Source organism: Mesoplodon mirus (genome assembly GCF_964341445.2).
Source record: "Mesoplodon mirus genome assembly, chromosome: 11".
NCBI lineage: Eukaryota > Metazoa > Chordata > Mammalia > Artiodactyla > Ziphiidae > Mesoplodon > Mesoplodon mirus.
The window spans coordinates 61,638,398-61,653,229 of NC_138987.1; the positions used below are offsets into that span (position 1 = coordinate 61,638,398).

The following is a 14,832-nucleotide window of genomic DNA, read 5'->3' on the forward strand; positions in this document are numbered from 1 at the left end:
TGAGAGCCCCATACTGGTCCCCCCAGAACCTTACACCTTGGCCTGCATCCTTCCTTCCCAGGATCCGGGATGCCTTACGCAGTATCCTCACCATCTCTCGCCATGGCAACCAGTACATTCAGGTGAACGAGCCCTGGAAGCGGATTAAAGGCAGCGAGGCTGACAGGTAGGTAAGGAGGTTGGCTCCAGGAATAAAGTGGCTGGTAGGCTACGTCCTCCTGGGGGTCGTGACTAATATCTTTTCTTCCCCAGACAGCGGGCAGGGACAGTGACAGGCTTGGCAGTGAATATAGCTGCCTTGCTGTCCATCATGCTCCAGCCTTACATGCCCACGGTTAGTGCTACCATCCAGGCCCAGCTGCAGCTCCCACCTCCAGCCTGCAGCATCCTGCTCACAAACTTCCTGTGCACCTTACCAGCAGGACACCAGATTGGCACAGTACGTCTCTGAGATTTGGAAGAGCCAGCCTCTCTCAAAATTCCTTCTTTTGCCAAGCAGCCTCTGGGGAGGGGTCAGGGAAGAACTTAACTTTGGGCATAAGACTCTCATAGCTATTCTCCGAACCCCTTCCCCACTCGTCCCCACTCTGCGCTTAGGCTTGTTTCTAATATAAAGTCCTTGGTATTGGTTTACAAGCCCAGTGTTTTCTGTAGCTCATGTATCCTCAACTGTCCTTCATGCCAGGACCCAAGGGGCAGGGAGAATACAAACTAACCACTTCCTCAACACAAGGTGATAAAAGCATGTACACCTGTAAGCTTTGGCATCAACCTAGCACCATTAAATAGTTTAAATAGGGCTTCCCTGGTGGCGCAGTGGTTGAGAGTCCGCCTGCCGATGCAGGGGACACGGGTTCGTGCCCCGGTCTGGGAAGATCCCACATGCCTCAGAGCGGCTGTGCCCGTGAGCCATGGCTGCTGAGTCTGCGTGTCCGGAGCCTGTGCTCCACAACGGGAGGGGCCACAACAGTGAGTAGGCCTGCGTACCGCAAAAAAAAAAAAAAAAAAAATAGTTTAAATAATTTTTGACCCTAGTGAATGCTTTTTCTGGATTCTTTACTGAAATCAGCAGGTATTTGCTCAGTGTTACACTCTATAAAAGATTTTTTTCTAGATCACTGAGTTCCTAAATGTCAGAAGTTGGGGTGGAGAGGCCCTCTGTATAGTCCGGTAGAGTTTATACCTAATCAGTGAATGATTCTGGAATTCTTTTTTTCACAGGTCAGTCCCTTGTTCCAAAAATTGGAAAATGACCAGATTGAAGGTCTGAGGCAGCGCTTCAGCGGGGGCCAGGTGAGAAAGCTAAAGACTGTGCCTCACCCACTGACAGTCAGTATCCTTCAGTAGCCCTCACTCATCCCTCTTTCCATCTATTGGCCCTGCTGCTTCCTCACTTCATTTTTCCTTCCTGTCTTAGCTAGAAGAGTCCTTGTCATTAAAGGTAATCACTTTGCTCCTGAGATGTTATATAAAACTTGAGGTCGGGGGATGTTTATGGTAGCAGGTGCTAACTCTGTTGTTGATCTCAAGGCAAAAGCATCCCCCAAGCCAGCAGCTGTAGAGACTATGACAACAGCTGGACCACAGCAGATACAAGTGCTGATGGATGAAGTGACCAAGCAGGTACAGAGCTTAAGCCCTATGGGAGGCTGGAAAAGCTGAATCCTAAATAGGTCATTTCTGGTCTCACTGTTGTGATTCCCCCATCCCCTCTTCTCTTAGGGCAACATTGTCCGAGAATTGAAAGCACAAAAGGCAGACAAGAACCAGGTTGCTGCAGAGGTGGCTAAACTCTTGGATCTGAAGAAACAGTTGGCTCTAGCTGAGGGGAAACCCCTTGAAACCCCTAAAGGCAAGAAGAAAAAGTGAAAGTGAGAACTTGGCTCCTAGAAAGTCACTTTAATGGGTGTGGACATTAATAAATAAATGTACAATCTCTATATACATGCCAAGACCCTCTCCTGTCATCTACCCTAAGTTTTCCCCCTACTGAATAGATGGGGGTGGGAGGGGTACATCACTGGCACTGGTGAGAAGGTGGTCAGTAGATACTTCCAGGAAGGGTCGGAAGTGGCCCGAGGGGGGAGTGCTGGTCCCAGCTGTTCATGCTTGGTGCAGATTAACCATCCGGTCAATCAGAGCTCGGCGAGTCGCCTCCACTTCCCTGGTCAGGCGCTCAATTTCCTGCTTGAGCCGTTCGTTCTCTTCAGCTAGCTGTGCCACTCTTCTTTCGTTCTCTTGTTCTTTCTCCTTCATGCGTTGCTTTCCAGCCCGTGCCGGGGACTGGCCACTGTGTTTCCGTTTCCTGGGTCTTTCTTGGTCTTCCTCTTCTTCCTCCTGAGCCGGGGAGCTCTGACTGGAATCCGGAGAGCTGGGGCTCTGGGAGGTGCGCGTGACCACTGCTCGTCCTGGCTCCTCGGTCAGCCAAGCCAGGGAGGCGGGGTCAAGAGTGGTGAAGGTTTTTGGTTCTTCCTTCAAAGGAATGAGGAAAGGCAGAGTAGGTGTTAATTAGCTGAGAAGGGACGGGGCAGTACCCCGCAGCCCCCACCCCCCGCCCAGCGTTAGGCCTAGCATTCCTACCTCCTCGTTTCCAGGGGGTGAGACATAGGTACCCCCATTTTCATCTGAGGACAGCACCTCCTGCAAGTCCTCATACCAGGCCTCCAGCTCCCAGCTGGACAGTGTCCCGAAGGAGAAAGGCAGTGACTCAGCTGCCATCTCTGTGGCTGGATCAGGCTCTGGGAAAGGACATACTCAGGATAGTGGGTGGGGGAAGAAGCTCCACAAAGCCGTCAGTCTACGGGTTGGCACACTGGCCTGCTGCCTGTCTGTTTTGGTAGAGAAAAGTTTATTGGAACACGGCCACACCCATTTATTTACATATTGTTTACGGCTGCTTTCATGAGACAACGGCAGAGATGAATAGTTGTGACAGAGACTATTCTGTGTGGCCCTCAACGTCTAAAATACTGTCTCACCCTTTAAAATTTACCAACTCCTGATCTAGGATGATATTCCATCTTTGCTTTTGCCCAGCACTTGAAGAAGCAAGTGCCTGGATGTGCATTCTTATGGGTTCCTAGTAAAAGTCTTCAGCCCCCCTTGGGGAGCTCCACTGGTTGTTTCCAGGGGCGGTCACCAGACCATCTGTGCTCCTTTCTCCTCCTGTGTGGGGAACTTGGGCAAACAGTCCTTGGGTCAGTCTAACCTTGGGGATGGAGGTGTGGTGAGACCTCACCTGACTGCCGATTGCTCACTCAGGGCCAGCTTTCAATTAGGACATGCTCTAAGAATAGTGATTTGGTCACCTTGTTAGGGGCAGGTCAGGAGGATGGATGTGGCCTAATAGCAAAAGCCTGCTCAGATTCAAACTGTCCTCTCCCACCTTCTCTAGGTGTTTTCATAATTTCTTAGGGTCCCAGTAAAGGGGGCCTAAGCAGCAATTCTTAGGAGCTGGTTTTGGGAAAGGGTTGGTTAAGTTTACCTGCTTTCAGGTGTGGTGATGTATGAAGATACACTTCCTTCTGGAACACTGTGGGGATCAAAGATAAATGTTAGCCACTTCTGGAAGCGGGGAGAGAGGCAGGTTCTTTTATCTCCAGCTTCCTACTGCTCCTTCCTTACTTCCTGTCTTACAGAGTGTAGTTAGTTATTGGCCCCTGTAGCCATTTCTAAGGACAGAGAAGAGCCTGACTTCCTTTATTTTTAGTTGCTGACATTTGTAGTCCTGATTACATAATAGCAAAATCCTGGCCAACTCAGCTTTCTCTAAATTTAAGGCAGTCCTCAAATCTGCCAGGGTAAGGACTGGACTACAGGGAAGGGAACAAATCAAGTGGCATTTTCCTAATTCCATTCCCACACTGACATCCTCCAAGTGCGTATTTCCAGTCTAGACCTCTCCTGGGACCTCCAACTCTATCTAACTGCTTACTTGCCATTCTCTTTTTGGATATCTAATATGCATCTCAGACTGAACGTGTCCAAAGACAAACTCCTGCTAATCTCCTTCCAAGGTCTTTCCCGTCTCGGTATACAGCAACTTTAGTTGCTTGAGCCAAAAACCTTGGTATCATCCTTGATTCCTCTCCTGTCACACCCCACAATCCAATCCAAACCACCAGCAAAACTTCTTGAGTCATTCTTCAAACCCCAGAATCCAAACACGTCTCACCAATTCCACTTTCTAATCTAGATCAAGTTACTATCATCTCTCTTGGGTGACTGTAGAAACCTCTTGACTGCAGGTCTCCCAGTTTCTGCTTCTGTAACCCCTCCCAGAGTCTATTCACAACAGCACCCAAAGTGAGCCTTTTAAAACTTAAGTCAGGCTGTGTCATTCCTCTGTTCGAAACTTCATTTCACACATATTAAAAGCTAAAGTCCTTAAAATGGCTTAGAAAGCCCTCCACAATCCGCTCTTTCCTTGCCCTGTTTTTCTCATTGACCACTCTCTGTCTTGCTCACTCTAGTCCAGCCAACTGGCCTCCTGTTCCCTAAAGATACTATGCATGCTCCCACCTTAGGACCTCTGCTCTTGCTATTCCTTCTCCTGGAAAGCGCTTCCTTCCACATACCACATGGCTTACTGCCTTGCCTATTTTTAGGTCTTTCATTTAAATATCACCTCAGTGGGGGAATCCCTGACCACCCAGTGTAAACTGTAACCTCCACTCAGCATCCTCTACCCTTCCATGCTTTAGTTTTTTTCTATGGCACTTTGCTTACTGTATGCCTCTTCCCACTGAAATGTAAGCTCTGTGAGAGGAGAGATTTTTTTCCTCTCTTGTTCATGGATAAATGCTGGGCCCCAAACTTAACCAGCATAGTAGGTGCTGGTTAAGTATTTGTTAGGAATCAATGGATAAATCTCCCCAATCTCTCATAGGGAAAGGAGGACGAAGCCCAGAGGCAGAGCGGCAGCTGCCTACCCCTGGGGACTGTAGATGCAATATCGTCCTCAGTGCTTCTCTACAGGGCTGCCCTCCCTGGGGAACCCTCCTTGCTTTCCGGTGTGTGAGACATAGCTTTCATCAGCAGTGGAGCCCCGGGCCAGAGGGCTGCAGAGCCAAGCAGGGGGCTGACCTGATGCAATGGTTACACAGAGATTAGTTGGAGACAGGACAAGGGGAAAGAGGCAAGGACCAATCCCAGGGGAAGGACAATCCACTGGGGAGACCTCCAAATGGCTTCCCACACTTAAAAGATCCAGGATGCTCTCTTGTGCAGAAGGCTTAGGGACCTCTGGGGAAAAGGAAAACTCATCTCTGCTCCCTGTCCATCGACACCCCTCTTCCCAAAGGCGTGTGTCAGTCTCTTTTAAGATTCTCTCCTCTGCAAGGCTGCAGAAAGAATGTCCTGTGGAGGGTCCAAAAGCCCCATCTACTGACGTGGCTATGCTGGCCCTGAGACGCTGCGGCTGAGACAGGATTGGGGGTGGGGGTGGGGGAGGACGCTGGTGGCAAAGTGGCGGCAGCGGCCTGAACCACTGTCAACCAGCCTTCTCGGCGCGGGGGTGTGTCCTGTTGCCCCGCCTCCCACCCGGCAGGCCTAACGAGGAGGCCTGGGGTCTGCAACGGGAGAGAAAAAATCTTCCTAGGGCAGCTGGGGCCCCTTCCCTGAATAGCACAGAGTAGGGCCTGTGCTCCGCGCAGTGGTGGGATGCTGCTGTCGTGCGAAGGAAGAGGGGTCTGTAAGCACTACTTCTGAATGAAGGCTTCTCATCCCTCCCCCGGACGGTCACTTCCCTTCATTGCGGAGGGCGTGGGACCACATCCTTAAGAGCGGATGCCCTAACTTTAAGGGGACAACTGGTGTTCACGAGGATGGGAGGGTAAAAAGTAGGTGGGGGAATCAGTACTCGCCTCTCTCCTCAGGTTCCGGCTCTGATTTTGGCTCTGTCGCTGCCACCCGCTCATCTTCAACATGATACACTCTAGGCCTTAGACTCAAGCCTCTGACCAGGATAGCACGGCGCTGAGATCTTTTAATAGGGCCTTGCCCTCCTCTCCGGGGGCGGATCCAGAAGCCTACCAATCATAAAGCGGCACGCCGGCATTGGCCCCGCCTCATACCTTACATCCGCCACTCAGGAGCCCCAAGGTACCGCCCCCATCGCTCCCTCCCGCTTGGGGGTCGACTTAGTGTTGGACCCGGAAGTGGCTTTGGGTCACGAGGCTTTGCGGAGGAGGTGAGTGAGTCATGCGCGCGCGCGGAGGGGAGAGCTGGCGGGGGAGGGGAGGAAAGGGGGGCGGGGATGATGCAATGTTTGGCAACCGGTGTCTGCGTGCGCACGCGCAGGGCACTACAAGGGTGGTGGGAGGTGCGGGGGGGTGGGGGAGAGGAAAGAGGGCGGGGCGCCAGCTCCCGGCACCCAACGGCCCCAGCAGCGCTCAACCGTGGTTACCCCTAGGCTGCGGTGTGAAGCCTCACTGCAGCTTGTCTTCCTCAAGAGGTCTTGTTCCGCCCACCTGACATGAGTCCCAGTTTTACCTCCTCCACGAGAGACTCCCATTTTCTTTGCCCCTCATCCCCTCCCAGCTAATGGACACAAGGTCTTTTAAACCTCCGTCCTTTGAAAATTTGCATCCAACCACCAGGGTTGTTTGCGTCTTCTTGAGTCTTCCTAAAGGGGTCCTCTCTTTTAGCTCCCTGGCTCCCTCAAAAGAGGCCAAGTAACTTGAATCCCCTTGGTAGTCATTTTCAGCTCCTCCTCGCTGAAGAGCACCCTTAAACTCTTATCTTTGTAAAGTTTTTGATGAGCCCTTGGCATGCCAGAATTCATGTTCTTTGCCGGGTGGCCCCGATTCCCACTGTTTCCCTTATCACCTTCCCCCGTGGTGCTCTGGTGCCCTTCACCAAAGATCAGGCCCGCCCTTTTCAGTGTACCAGACCTGCAAGTCCTGTGACTCCCTGCTGTGAGGAGCTGGGCATAGGCCTCCTGCTTTCTATGTGTTTGGGCTACAGTAGGGCTGTGTTGCCTGGAACACTGCGTGCACGTGAGCGCACGACTGCCTTGGACTGGGTTGTCAGGAGCCCAGATTCTAGCCTCAGCGGTCCCTCACTTGCCCAGGGATCCCAGGCCTGCCACCTAATATCCCCGTGCTTCACCGTTCTTGTTAGTAAATAAAAGATAACGAGTTGTGGAAGTAAAATGAGAGAATTAGGAACTTGGAGGCAGCTTGAACAAAAGTGAAAAGCACCGTGGAAAATGCAAAGTATTTTTCTAGTGCCATTAGGTAGAAAACAGAGGCCATATGGTGGCCTGTTACATATCCTGTCATACCCTCATGAGGGCAGCCGGAGTTTGTCCTAAGTAGAAACTGTCAACAAGGCTGGTTGTGGCTGGGTGGCAGCTTCAGGCGGTGGTGTGACGGTGACAGGTCCTTGGCCAGGCCTGCACCATTGCTCCAGAGCTCCATTTCTCCTTCTGTAAATGGGGGTGGGGGTGGGTTGGAGCAGATGGTCTCTCCTGGCCCGAAGACATGACCAGGTTGTCAGTGACAGGCAGAGGTCATGTGACTTGACAGGCCGGGGTCGTGTTGTGACTTGTTGACCTGGGGAGGCGGGTCAAGTCCCAGCACACTACCCGGGCAGCCTTTGGGGGCGGGGCAGGGCAAGTCTCGACCTTCATCTTTTGGGGCCGGTTCCTCCCGGACCTGGCATTCCTAGCTCCCCCAACAGATTGTGGCATCGGAAGGGGCCCCTCCCGGGGGAAGGCTAGGATTGGCCACCAGTGGCCTGGGAAGAGGCTCGGATCCTTCCGCGGAGGCCCGGGGGGGGCGGGGGGTGGGGCCCGCGTGGGGTGTTTGTTCTCTTGGGGATTAATGGGGGGTTGTGGGGGAGGGGTAGGCGCGCTCCCGCATGCGCACTGCGGCCCCTCCAGTTGGCTCGTCCTTGTCCGCTGGGCGGGGGCCCGGCCCCGCCCCTCTCCCGTCCGGGCAGCGGCGGCGGCAGCGGCGGCTGCGGCGGTGGCGGCGGCAGCGACGGCGGCGGCGGTAGCAGCCTGCGCGGTGCCTTCTGGGAACGGAATCCCCAGGGCTGCCCCTGGCCCCCATGGCGCATGCGCGGGAGGCCGCTCGGTGATCCGCGGCGGCGGCAGCGGCGCTTCCTGCTAGGACCGGCCGGGGCCGTACCGGAGGCTCGGGCTCCACCGACCCTCCTCCCACTCCCTCCCACTCACCCTCTGGGCCGCGACTGCGCAGGGCGGGGCCGGCCGAACCATGGGCCGCGGTGAGTGCAGGGCCCAGCCCCCCCCACCCCGCCCCTCCCCCTCCCCCTCCCTTCCCCTCCCCTCCCCTCCTCTCCCCTCCCCTCCCGTCCCTACCCTCTGCCCGCTCCGCGTCCTCTCGGCCCCTTTCCCTGGCCCCATCCCCATTCCCCCGCCCTCACCTGCCCCCACCGTTTTTCCCTCTCACTGCTTGACTTTTGCCTTCTTCACCTCCTTCCCCTCAGTGCTTCGCCCACCCTCCGCCCGCCCTCTCCCCAAGTTCCTTCCTACTTCGTGCGCCTTCCCCTCCTCCCCGAGCCGAGGGAAGCAGGCTGGGTGACAGGCGCCTTGTTATGAGAGGGAAAGTTTAGAAGCCGCCAGTGTGGGGTGGGAGCGATGGTAAGGTTGGAGAGGATACTTGCAGGTTTGGGGGGCGTCCCCATGTACATCAGAGGAGAATTCTTCTTGGAGGTAATTTGAAGGCAGTGGGACAGGAGGTGCTGAATCCCCTTGCCTTAGGCTTGGGGGAAAATTGGGAGTTTCTGAGAATCGTGGGGGAAGACCCAAATGAACTAGATCAGTGATTGTCTAGTGGAGCCAGGCATGGGGGGAGTTATGCTGGTACCACCCCAGCGGGCAATTGGGCAATTGCCTGGTGACCTGTGGGGCAATCTACTTTTTATATGATCTTCCTGAGGGGGAGGGAACAGCAGGGGCCAGACTCTCTGGGAAACTTCCTAGTGGCCTGGTATTATAAGAATTAGCCCACACTCCTGGCTGAAGGTTTCTCTCCTTGGTGGGACAAAGGGGCCTTACCCTTTATATGCCTAGGGATTGGGCTGTGATTCCTTGGTCCCTGGAAGTTGAGGCTTTGACCCTCTCTGGTCCCTAAGGACTGGACATGGAAAGGATGGTTGTGGACTCAGCCAGCAGATCCCTGAGATCTTTATGGGTACTTACCTCATATTATTAAGGATCGTTCCCTTGAGAGTTTCCTGGGCAGATTCCTGACGGTCCCTCCTCTCTCCTGTGTTGCAGGTGTGGGCTAAGCCGGCGGCCCCGGCTTTAGACTGGACCCCACAATGTTTGCAGAGATGTTCAGGTAGCCATGGTGGGATGGCAGAGGGTTCCCCCTCATTCTCTCTCCCAGCTCTCCGAGGGTTTCCCCTTGCCTCCGAGTCCTCTTGAGCCTCCCCACACCTTTGCTTTTCTTAAATACTCCCTCAGGTACCCAGCCCAGTTTAATCCTCCTAATGCCACATGGATGTCTGTGTTATCAGGCACGTGGGAGCTGATTACACACAATGAATGGGGGCAATGAGAGCAGTGGAGCAGACAGAGCTGGGGGCCCTGTGGCCACATCTGTCCCCATCGGCTGGCAGCGCTGTGTTCGAGAGGGTGCTGTGCTCTATATCAGGTATGACTCCCCAAAATTCCCCAGTTTCTATCCCCAGGCCCTTCAATTGCCTGAGTTTTCTCCCATCCCTCCTCTCAAAGCCCAGATTGCTGGTGCCCTGTTGCTCTCCTCTGTTCCTCCTCCTTCCTCAGCCTTTTTGCTCTCTGTGTCTCTGGCCCTTTGCATTTGTTCTCTCCGTCTCTTCCTTATTCTGCCCTTCCTAGGAAGGTCTTTGACTAATGAACTGTTCTTTAAGAGTCTCTCCCAATTCAGTGTCAACTAATCCCATACTCTCTGACCCTGTCCTCTCCCAGCCCAAGTGGCACAGAGCTGTCTTCCTTGGAGCAAACCCGGAGCTACCTCCTCAGCGATGGGACCTGCAAGTGCGGTCTGGAGTGTCCACTCAATGTCCCCAAGGTCAGAGTGGTGAGGGGAGCCAGAGAGTACAGGGATAAGCCGGGAGACCTAATGCAAATCACTGACTGTGGTAGCTCTTCTCACAGATTCTGTTCCCTCAGGGTCCCTGTCCATGCTTCCACCTTGCAGGTTTTCAACTTTGACCCTTTGGCCCCGGTGACCCCGGGTGGGGCTGGGGTGGGGCCAGCATCAGAGGAGGACATGACCAAGCTGTGCAACCACCGGCGGAAAGCCGTTGCCATGGCAACTCTGTACCGCAGCATGGAGACCACCTGCTCACACTCTTCTCCTGGTGAATCTTTTCCACTTTACAGAGACTGAGGAAAACTTAAGGGCCTGGAAGAGGGATGGTGGGAGGAGCTTTGTGAGAGGAAAGCAAGGAGAAGGGTGGAGTGGGGAGCTGCTTGGTGAGAGGAGGGCACAGGGAAGCTGGGAATTTATGGGAGAAGGGATGGAGAAGACGAAAGTTCTTGGAAGGGGAGCCACAGGTTGATCCTTTGTTTCTCATTTATTGCAGGAGAGGGAGCGAGCCCCCAAATGTTCCACACTGTGTCCCCAGGGCCTCCCTCTGCCCGCCCTCCCTGTCGAGTTCCTCCTACAACTCCGCTTAATGGGGCTCCTGGCTCCCTTCCCCCAGAACCACCTTCAGTTCCACAGGCTTTCCCCCCTCTAGCAGGCCCTGGGGGGCTCTTCCCACAGCCAAGGCTTCCTGACCCAGTCCCCTCCGGAGGCAGCAGCAGCCCTTGTTTCCTGCCAAGGGGCAATGCCCCCTCTCCAGCTCCACCTCCTCCACCTGCTATCAGCCTCAATGCCCCCTCATATAGCTGGGGAGCTGCTCTCCGATCCAGCCTGGTGCCCCCTGACTTGGGCTCTCCTCCAGCCCCCCATGCCTCCTCCTCACCACCTTCTGATCCTCCTCTCTTCCACTGTAGTGATGCCTTAACACCCCCTCCCCTGCCCCCAAGCAATAATCTCCCTGGTCCCCCTGGCCCCCCTGGTCCTGCCACTCAGCCACCAGTGTCTTCAGCCACTATGCACCTGCCCCTGGTCCTGGGGCCCCGAGGAGGGGCCCCCACGGTGGAGGGGCCCAGGGCACCCCCCTTCCTTGCTAGCAGCCTACTCTCTGCAGCGGCCAAGGCACAGCACCCCCCTCTCCCCCCTCCCAGCACTTTACAGGGCCGAAGGCCCCGTGCCCAGGCGCCCTCAGCTTCCCACTCCTCATCATCGCCCCGTCCCTCTCAGCGTCGCCCCCGCCGCCCCCCAACTGTACTTCGATTGCTAGAAGGGGGAGGCCCTCAAGCCCCTAGACGGAGCCGCCCTCGGGCCCCTGCTCCCGCCCCACCACCTTTTCCTCTTCCTGAGCCCTCCCAACCGATTCTCCCTTCTGTGCTGTCCCTGCTGGGACTCCCCACCCCTGGCCCTCCCCACTCTGATGGAAGCTTTAACCTTTTGGGGTCAGATGCACACCTTCCTCCTCCCCCAACCCTCTCCTCAGGGAGCCCTCCCCAGCCCAGGCACCCCATCCCGCCCTCCCTGCCTGGGACCACCAGTGGCAGCCTCAGCAGTGTGCCAGGTATGTGAGTGTGATGGAGCCCTTCCTCCCTTCGGGTGGAGAGAGACAGCCAAGGCATTTACGGGAGAACTGAGAGCTCTGTGGTGGTTTTCTTTTTTTTTTTTTTTGCGGTACGCGGGCCTCTCACTGTTGTGGCCTCTCCCGTTGCGGAGCACAGGCTCCGGACGCACAGGCTCAGCAGCCATGGCTCACAGGCCCAGCCGCTCCGCGGCATGTGGGATCTTCCCGGACCGGGGCACGAACCTGTGTCCCCTGCATCGGCAGGCGGACTCGCAACCAGTGCGCCACCAGGGAAGCCCTCTGTGGTGGTTTTCTGGGTTGGGGGCAGGGAGGTTGGATTCTTTGGACGCTGGGAGGAAGGACCTCCCTTGAGCTGAACCTCTCTTTTTCTTTGCAGGTGCCCCTGCCCCACCAGCTGCCTCCAAAGCCCCCCTAGTCCCTAGCCCTGTGCTTCAAAGCCCATCCGAAGCGCTCGGGATGGGGTCGGGCCCAGCCTGCCCTCTGCCTCCCCTGGCTGGTGGGGAGGCTTTCCCGTTCCCCAGCCCCGAACAGGGCCTGGCGCTGAGTGGAGCCGGCTTCCCGGGGATGCTAGGGACCTTGCCTCTCCCTCTGAGTCTGGGGCAACCTCCGCCTTCTCCATTGCTCAGTCACAGTTTATTTGGCGTGCTGGCTGGGGGAGGGGGACAACCTCCCCCTGAGCCCCTGCTACCCCCACCAGGGGGACCTGGCCCTCCCCTAGCCCCAGGCGAGCCCGAAGGGCCTTCGCTTTTGGTGGCTTCCCTGCTTCCACCACCCCCCTCAGACCTTCTTCCACCCCCTTCCGCACCCCCTAGCAACCTCCTTGCCTCCTTCCTGCCCCTGTTGGCCCTGGGCCCCACCGCTGGGGATGGAGAGGGATCTGCAGAGGGAGCCGGGGGTCCGAGTGGGGAGACATTTTCAGGGTTGGGAGACCTGCCCCCCTTGCTGTTCCCCCCACTTTCAGCCCCCCCCACCCTCATAGCTTTAAATTCTGCGCTGCTGGCTGCCAGCCTGGATCCCCCATCGGGGGCGCCCCCCCAGGTGAGGATGAGGGTGAGTGGGTGGGACAGAACCAGAGGTAGAATCAGAGATGGGAGCTGGGAATCAAAGGCTTTCAGTTTCATGTCTGAGCTCTTCCTCAGGGTCTTTGGGGAGGGCTTAATTCTTGGCTGGGGGTAGGATGGCTGCAACAGCTGGATCTGTATTTAATAAACATGGCCTACTTCATGTGAGGCTTCAGTGGGATTGTACATATGAAAGTACTCTAAACTTATTGAATACTTTACACATGTAAATGTAATAACTATTCTTTCTCCTTAGCCCTGTGTCCTGAGTGCCCCCCAACCTGGACCACCTACCTCCAGTGTCACCACGGCAACTACTGACCTGGGGGCCTCCTCTCTGGGCAAGGCCCCCTCCAACTCAGGGAGACCCCCCCAACTCCTTAGCCCTCTGCTGAGTGCCAGCCTGCTGGGTGAGTCTGAGGGAAGACTCTGGTGTGGGAGAGAAGAAAGGAAGCAGAAAAACTGAGAGTAGAGGCTGGATGAATTAGGGAAGAAAGTCTCTGACCACCGGGTAAAGCCTAAAAGAATAATAGGGTCTGCTCAGCTTAGCTGATTGGCCTAGGGAGACCCTTGACTTTACAATTCCTCAACAGGTGACCTGTCTTCGCTGACCAGCAGCCCTGGAACCCTCCCCAGTCTGCTGCAGCCTCCTGGCCCTCTTCTCTCTGGCCAGTTGGGGCTGCAGCTCCTCCCTGTGGGGGGAGCTCCTCCACCCCTCTCAGAGGCTTCTAGTCCCCTAGCCTGCCTGCTACAGAGTCTCCAGGTGAGGGTATGGGTGTGGGTGTGTTTGTTAGGGAGAGAAGTTTTTCCCAAACTGGAAGTATAGACATTTTGAGTTACAGTAGCAGAGGGACTGCATTTGAGACTGACTGAGATTTTGTTTTGTCCGCAGATCCCTCCAGAGCAGCCAGAAGCCCCCTGTCTGCCCCCTGAGAGCCCCACCTCAGCCCTTGAACCGGAGCCTGCCCGGCCTCCCCTCAGTGCCTTAGCCCCACCCCACAGTTCTCCCGACCCCCCAGTCCCTGAGCTGCTCACTGGGAGGGGGTCAGGGAAACGGGGCCGGAGGGGAGGAGGGGGACTTAGGGGCATTAATGGTGAGGCCAGGCCAGGCCGGGGCCGAAAGCCTGGCAGCCGGCGGGAGCCTGGCCGACTGGCCCTCAAGTGGGGGGCACGTGGTGGCTTCAATGGACAAATGGAACGGTCCCCAAGAAGGACCCACCACTGGCAGCATAATGGGGAGCTGGCTGAAGGGGGTGCTGAGCCCAAGGATCCATCCCCTTCTGGGCCCCATTCTGAGGACCTTAAGGTGAGTGCAGAGTGATGGTGGTCTGGGCACAAAGACTCTGAGGAAAGGTTGAGGCCAAGGTGCCTTTTCCTAACTTTTCCTACACACAGTCTGTCTTTTCTCAGGTGCCCCCAGGGGTAGTCAGAAAGTCTCGTCGTGGCCGGAGGAGAAAATACAAGTGAGTATTGGGCCCACTACAATACCGGCCTTTCCCCACATTTTCTTGGGTTTATGGAAATAGCTCAAGAGTGACTTGGCTTTCAAAAAGGCATACTTGCTTGAATATGAATAAGGATATTACGCCTTTACTATCCAAATGTAGAAAGTTTTCCACCCAAACTCTGAAATTCACCTGGTGCTTGGGGAGGTGTTCCTGACCATCTGTGCCCCTTATTTGCAGCCCTACCCGGAACAGCAACAGCTCCCGCCAAGACGTTACCTTGGACCCCAGCCCCACAACCCGCGTAAGTGTGCGGCCCTGTGTGGGTGGGTGTGGGTGCGTGTATGGGGTGAGGCAGGAGGAGAAGGTCAGTGGGAGTGGGGAGAAAATAAAGGACTTCCTGATACCTAGCTGTTTGATCACTTCTTTCAACTTCCCCTCTTGTATAGGCGGCTGTCCCTCTGCCTCCCCGGGCCCGCCCTGGCCGTCCTGCCAAAAACAAGAGGAGGAAACTGGCCCCATAGCAGCCATACCTGGAGCTGGATCTGACCCTGACTGGGGAGAGCTGAGTGCTGAGCCTTGGGAGCCCCTGCCAGCCACGTGCACCTGTGGACAGTGGGTGGGGGCACTACTCCCCACTCAGAGCACAAATGCAACCCCTTCCCCACAATCCCATCCTGAGCCATTGCAGGGGGTAGGGAGGTCACCCC

The 14,832-nt window shown here is 55.9% G+C and overlaps 4 protein-coding genes across 6 annotated transcripts in view; 2 read left to right on the forward strand and 2 right to left on the reverse strand.

Annotated features, from left to right (window-relative positions):
* Window positions 1-1,944, forward strand: part of MARS1 (methionyl-tRNA synthetase 1) — an 18,684-nt gene extending 16,740 nt beyond the window's left edge. The window contains exons 17-21 of the mRNA XM_082635232.1: window positions 62-166; window positions 253-439; window positions 1,222-1,293; window positions 1,531-1,623; window positions 1,723-1,944. Coding sequence (XP_082491358.1) covers window positions 62-166; window positions 253-439; window positions 1,222-1,293; window positions 1,531-1,623; window positions 1,723-1,869 — 604 coding nt within the window. The 3' untranslated portion in view covers window positions 1,870-1,944. The remainder of the gene's footprint in view (window positions 1-61; window positions 167-252; window positions 440-1,221; window positions 1,294-1,530; window positions 1,624-1,722) is intronic.
* On the reverse strand, window positions 1,885-2,718 carry DDIT3 (DNA damage inducible transcript 3; the record flags this gene model as incomplete). The annotated part of the gene is made up of 2 exons (XM_082635236.1): window positions 1,885-2,472; window positions 2,581-2,718. The coding sequence occupies 2 exons, from the start codon at window positions 2,716-2,718 to the stop codon at window positions 2,104-2,106; spliced, it is 507 nt and encodes a 168-aa protein (XP_082491362.1). The 3' UTR covers window positions 1,885-2,103.
* Window positions 2,655-5,928, reverse strand: LOC309811904 (DDIT3 upstream open reading frame protein). The gene is made up of 3 exons (XM_082635237.1): window positions 5,865-5,928; window positions 3,485-3,532; window positions 2,655-2,738 (listed from the first exon to the last, which is right to left on the reverse strand). The coding sequence occupies exons 1-2, from the start codon at window positions 5,925-5,927 to the stop codon at window positions 3,491-3,493; spliced, it is 105 nt and encodes a 34-aa protein (XP_082491363.1). The 5' UTR covers window position 5,928; the 3' UTR covers window positions 2,655-2,738; window positions 3,485-3,490.
* A 2,028-nt stretch (window positions 5,929-7,956) lies between these two features.
* Window positions 7,957-14,792, forward strand: MBD6 (methyl-CpG binding domain protein 6). Of its 3 annotated transcripts, none has more exons than XM_082637068.1 (13): window positions 7,957-8,232; window positions 9,248-9,311; window positions 9,490-9,626; window positions 9,920-10,022; window positions 10,152-10,314; window positions 10,540-11,595; window positions 11,993-12,654; window positions 12,934-13,087; window positions 13,271-13,440; window positions 13,570-13,983; window positions 14,088-14,140; window positions 14,363-14,426; window positions 14,572-14,792. In XM_082637068.1, the coding sequence occupies exons 3-13, from the start codon at window positions 9,514-9,516 to the stop codon at window positions 14,644-14,646; spliced, it is 3,027 nt and encodes a 1,008-aa protein (XP_082493194.1). In that variant the 5' UTR covers window positions 7,957-8,232; window positions 9,248-9,311; window positions 9,490-9,513; the 3' UTR covers window positions 14,647-14,792. The 3 variants fall into 3 exon arrangements, with proteins under 3 accessions (XP_082493194.1, XP_082493196.1, XP_082493195.1); XM_082637070.1 differs by having other exon boundaries at window positions 7,958-8,232; window positions 10,543-11,595; XM_082637069.1 differs by lacking the exon at window positions 7,957-8,232 and adding an exon at window positions 8,400-8,680.
* Window positions 14,793-14,832: the final 40 nt, after the last annotated feature.

Excerpts from the sequence above, each read along its gene's own strand:
- LOC309811904 (XM_082635237.1), bottom strand. The coding sequence starts at position 5,927 with ATGTTGAAGATGAGCGGGTGGCAGCGACAGAGCCAAAATCAGAGCCGG. Across the intron at positions 3,533-5,864 it reads GCCGGAACCTGAGGAGAGAG|TGTTCCAGAAGGAAGTGTAT; the intron begins GCGAGTACTGAT and ends TGATCCCCACAG.
- MBD6 (XM_082637068.1), top strand. The coding sequence starts at position 9,514 with ATGAATGGGGGCAATGAGAGCAGTGGAGCAGACAGAGCTGGGGGCCCT. Across the intron at positions 9,627-9,919 it reads GGTGCTGTGCTCTATATCAG|CCCAAGTGGCACAGAGCTGT; the intron begins GTATGACTCCCC and ends GTCCTCTCCCAG. Across the intron at positions 12,655-12,933 it reads CATCGGGGGCGCCCCCCCAG|CCCTGTGTCCTGAGTGCCCC; the intron begins GTGAGGATGAGG and ends CTTTCTCCTTAG.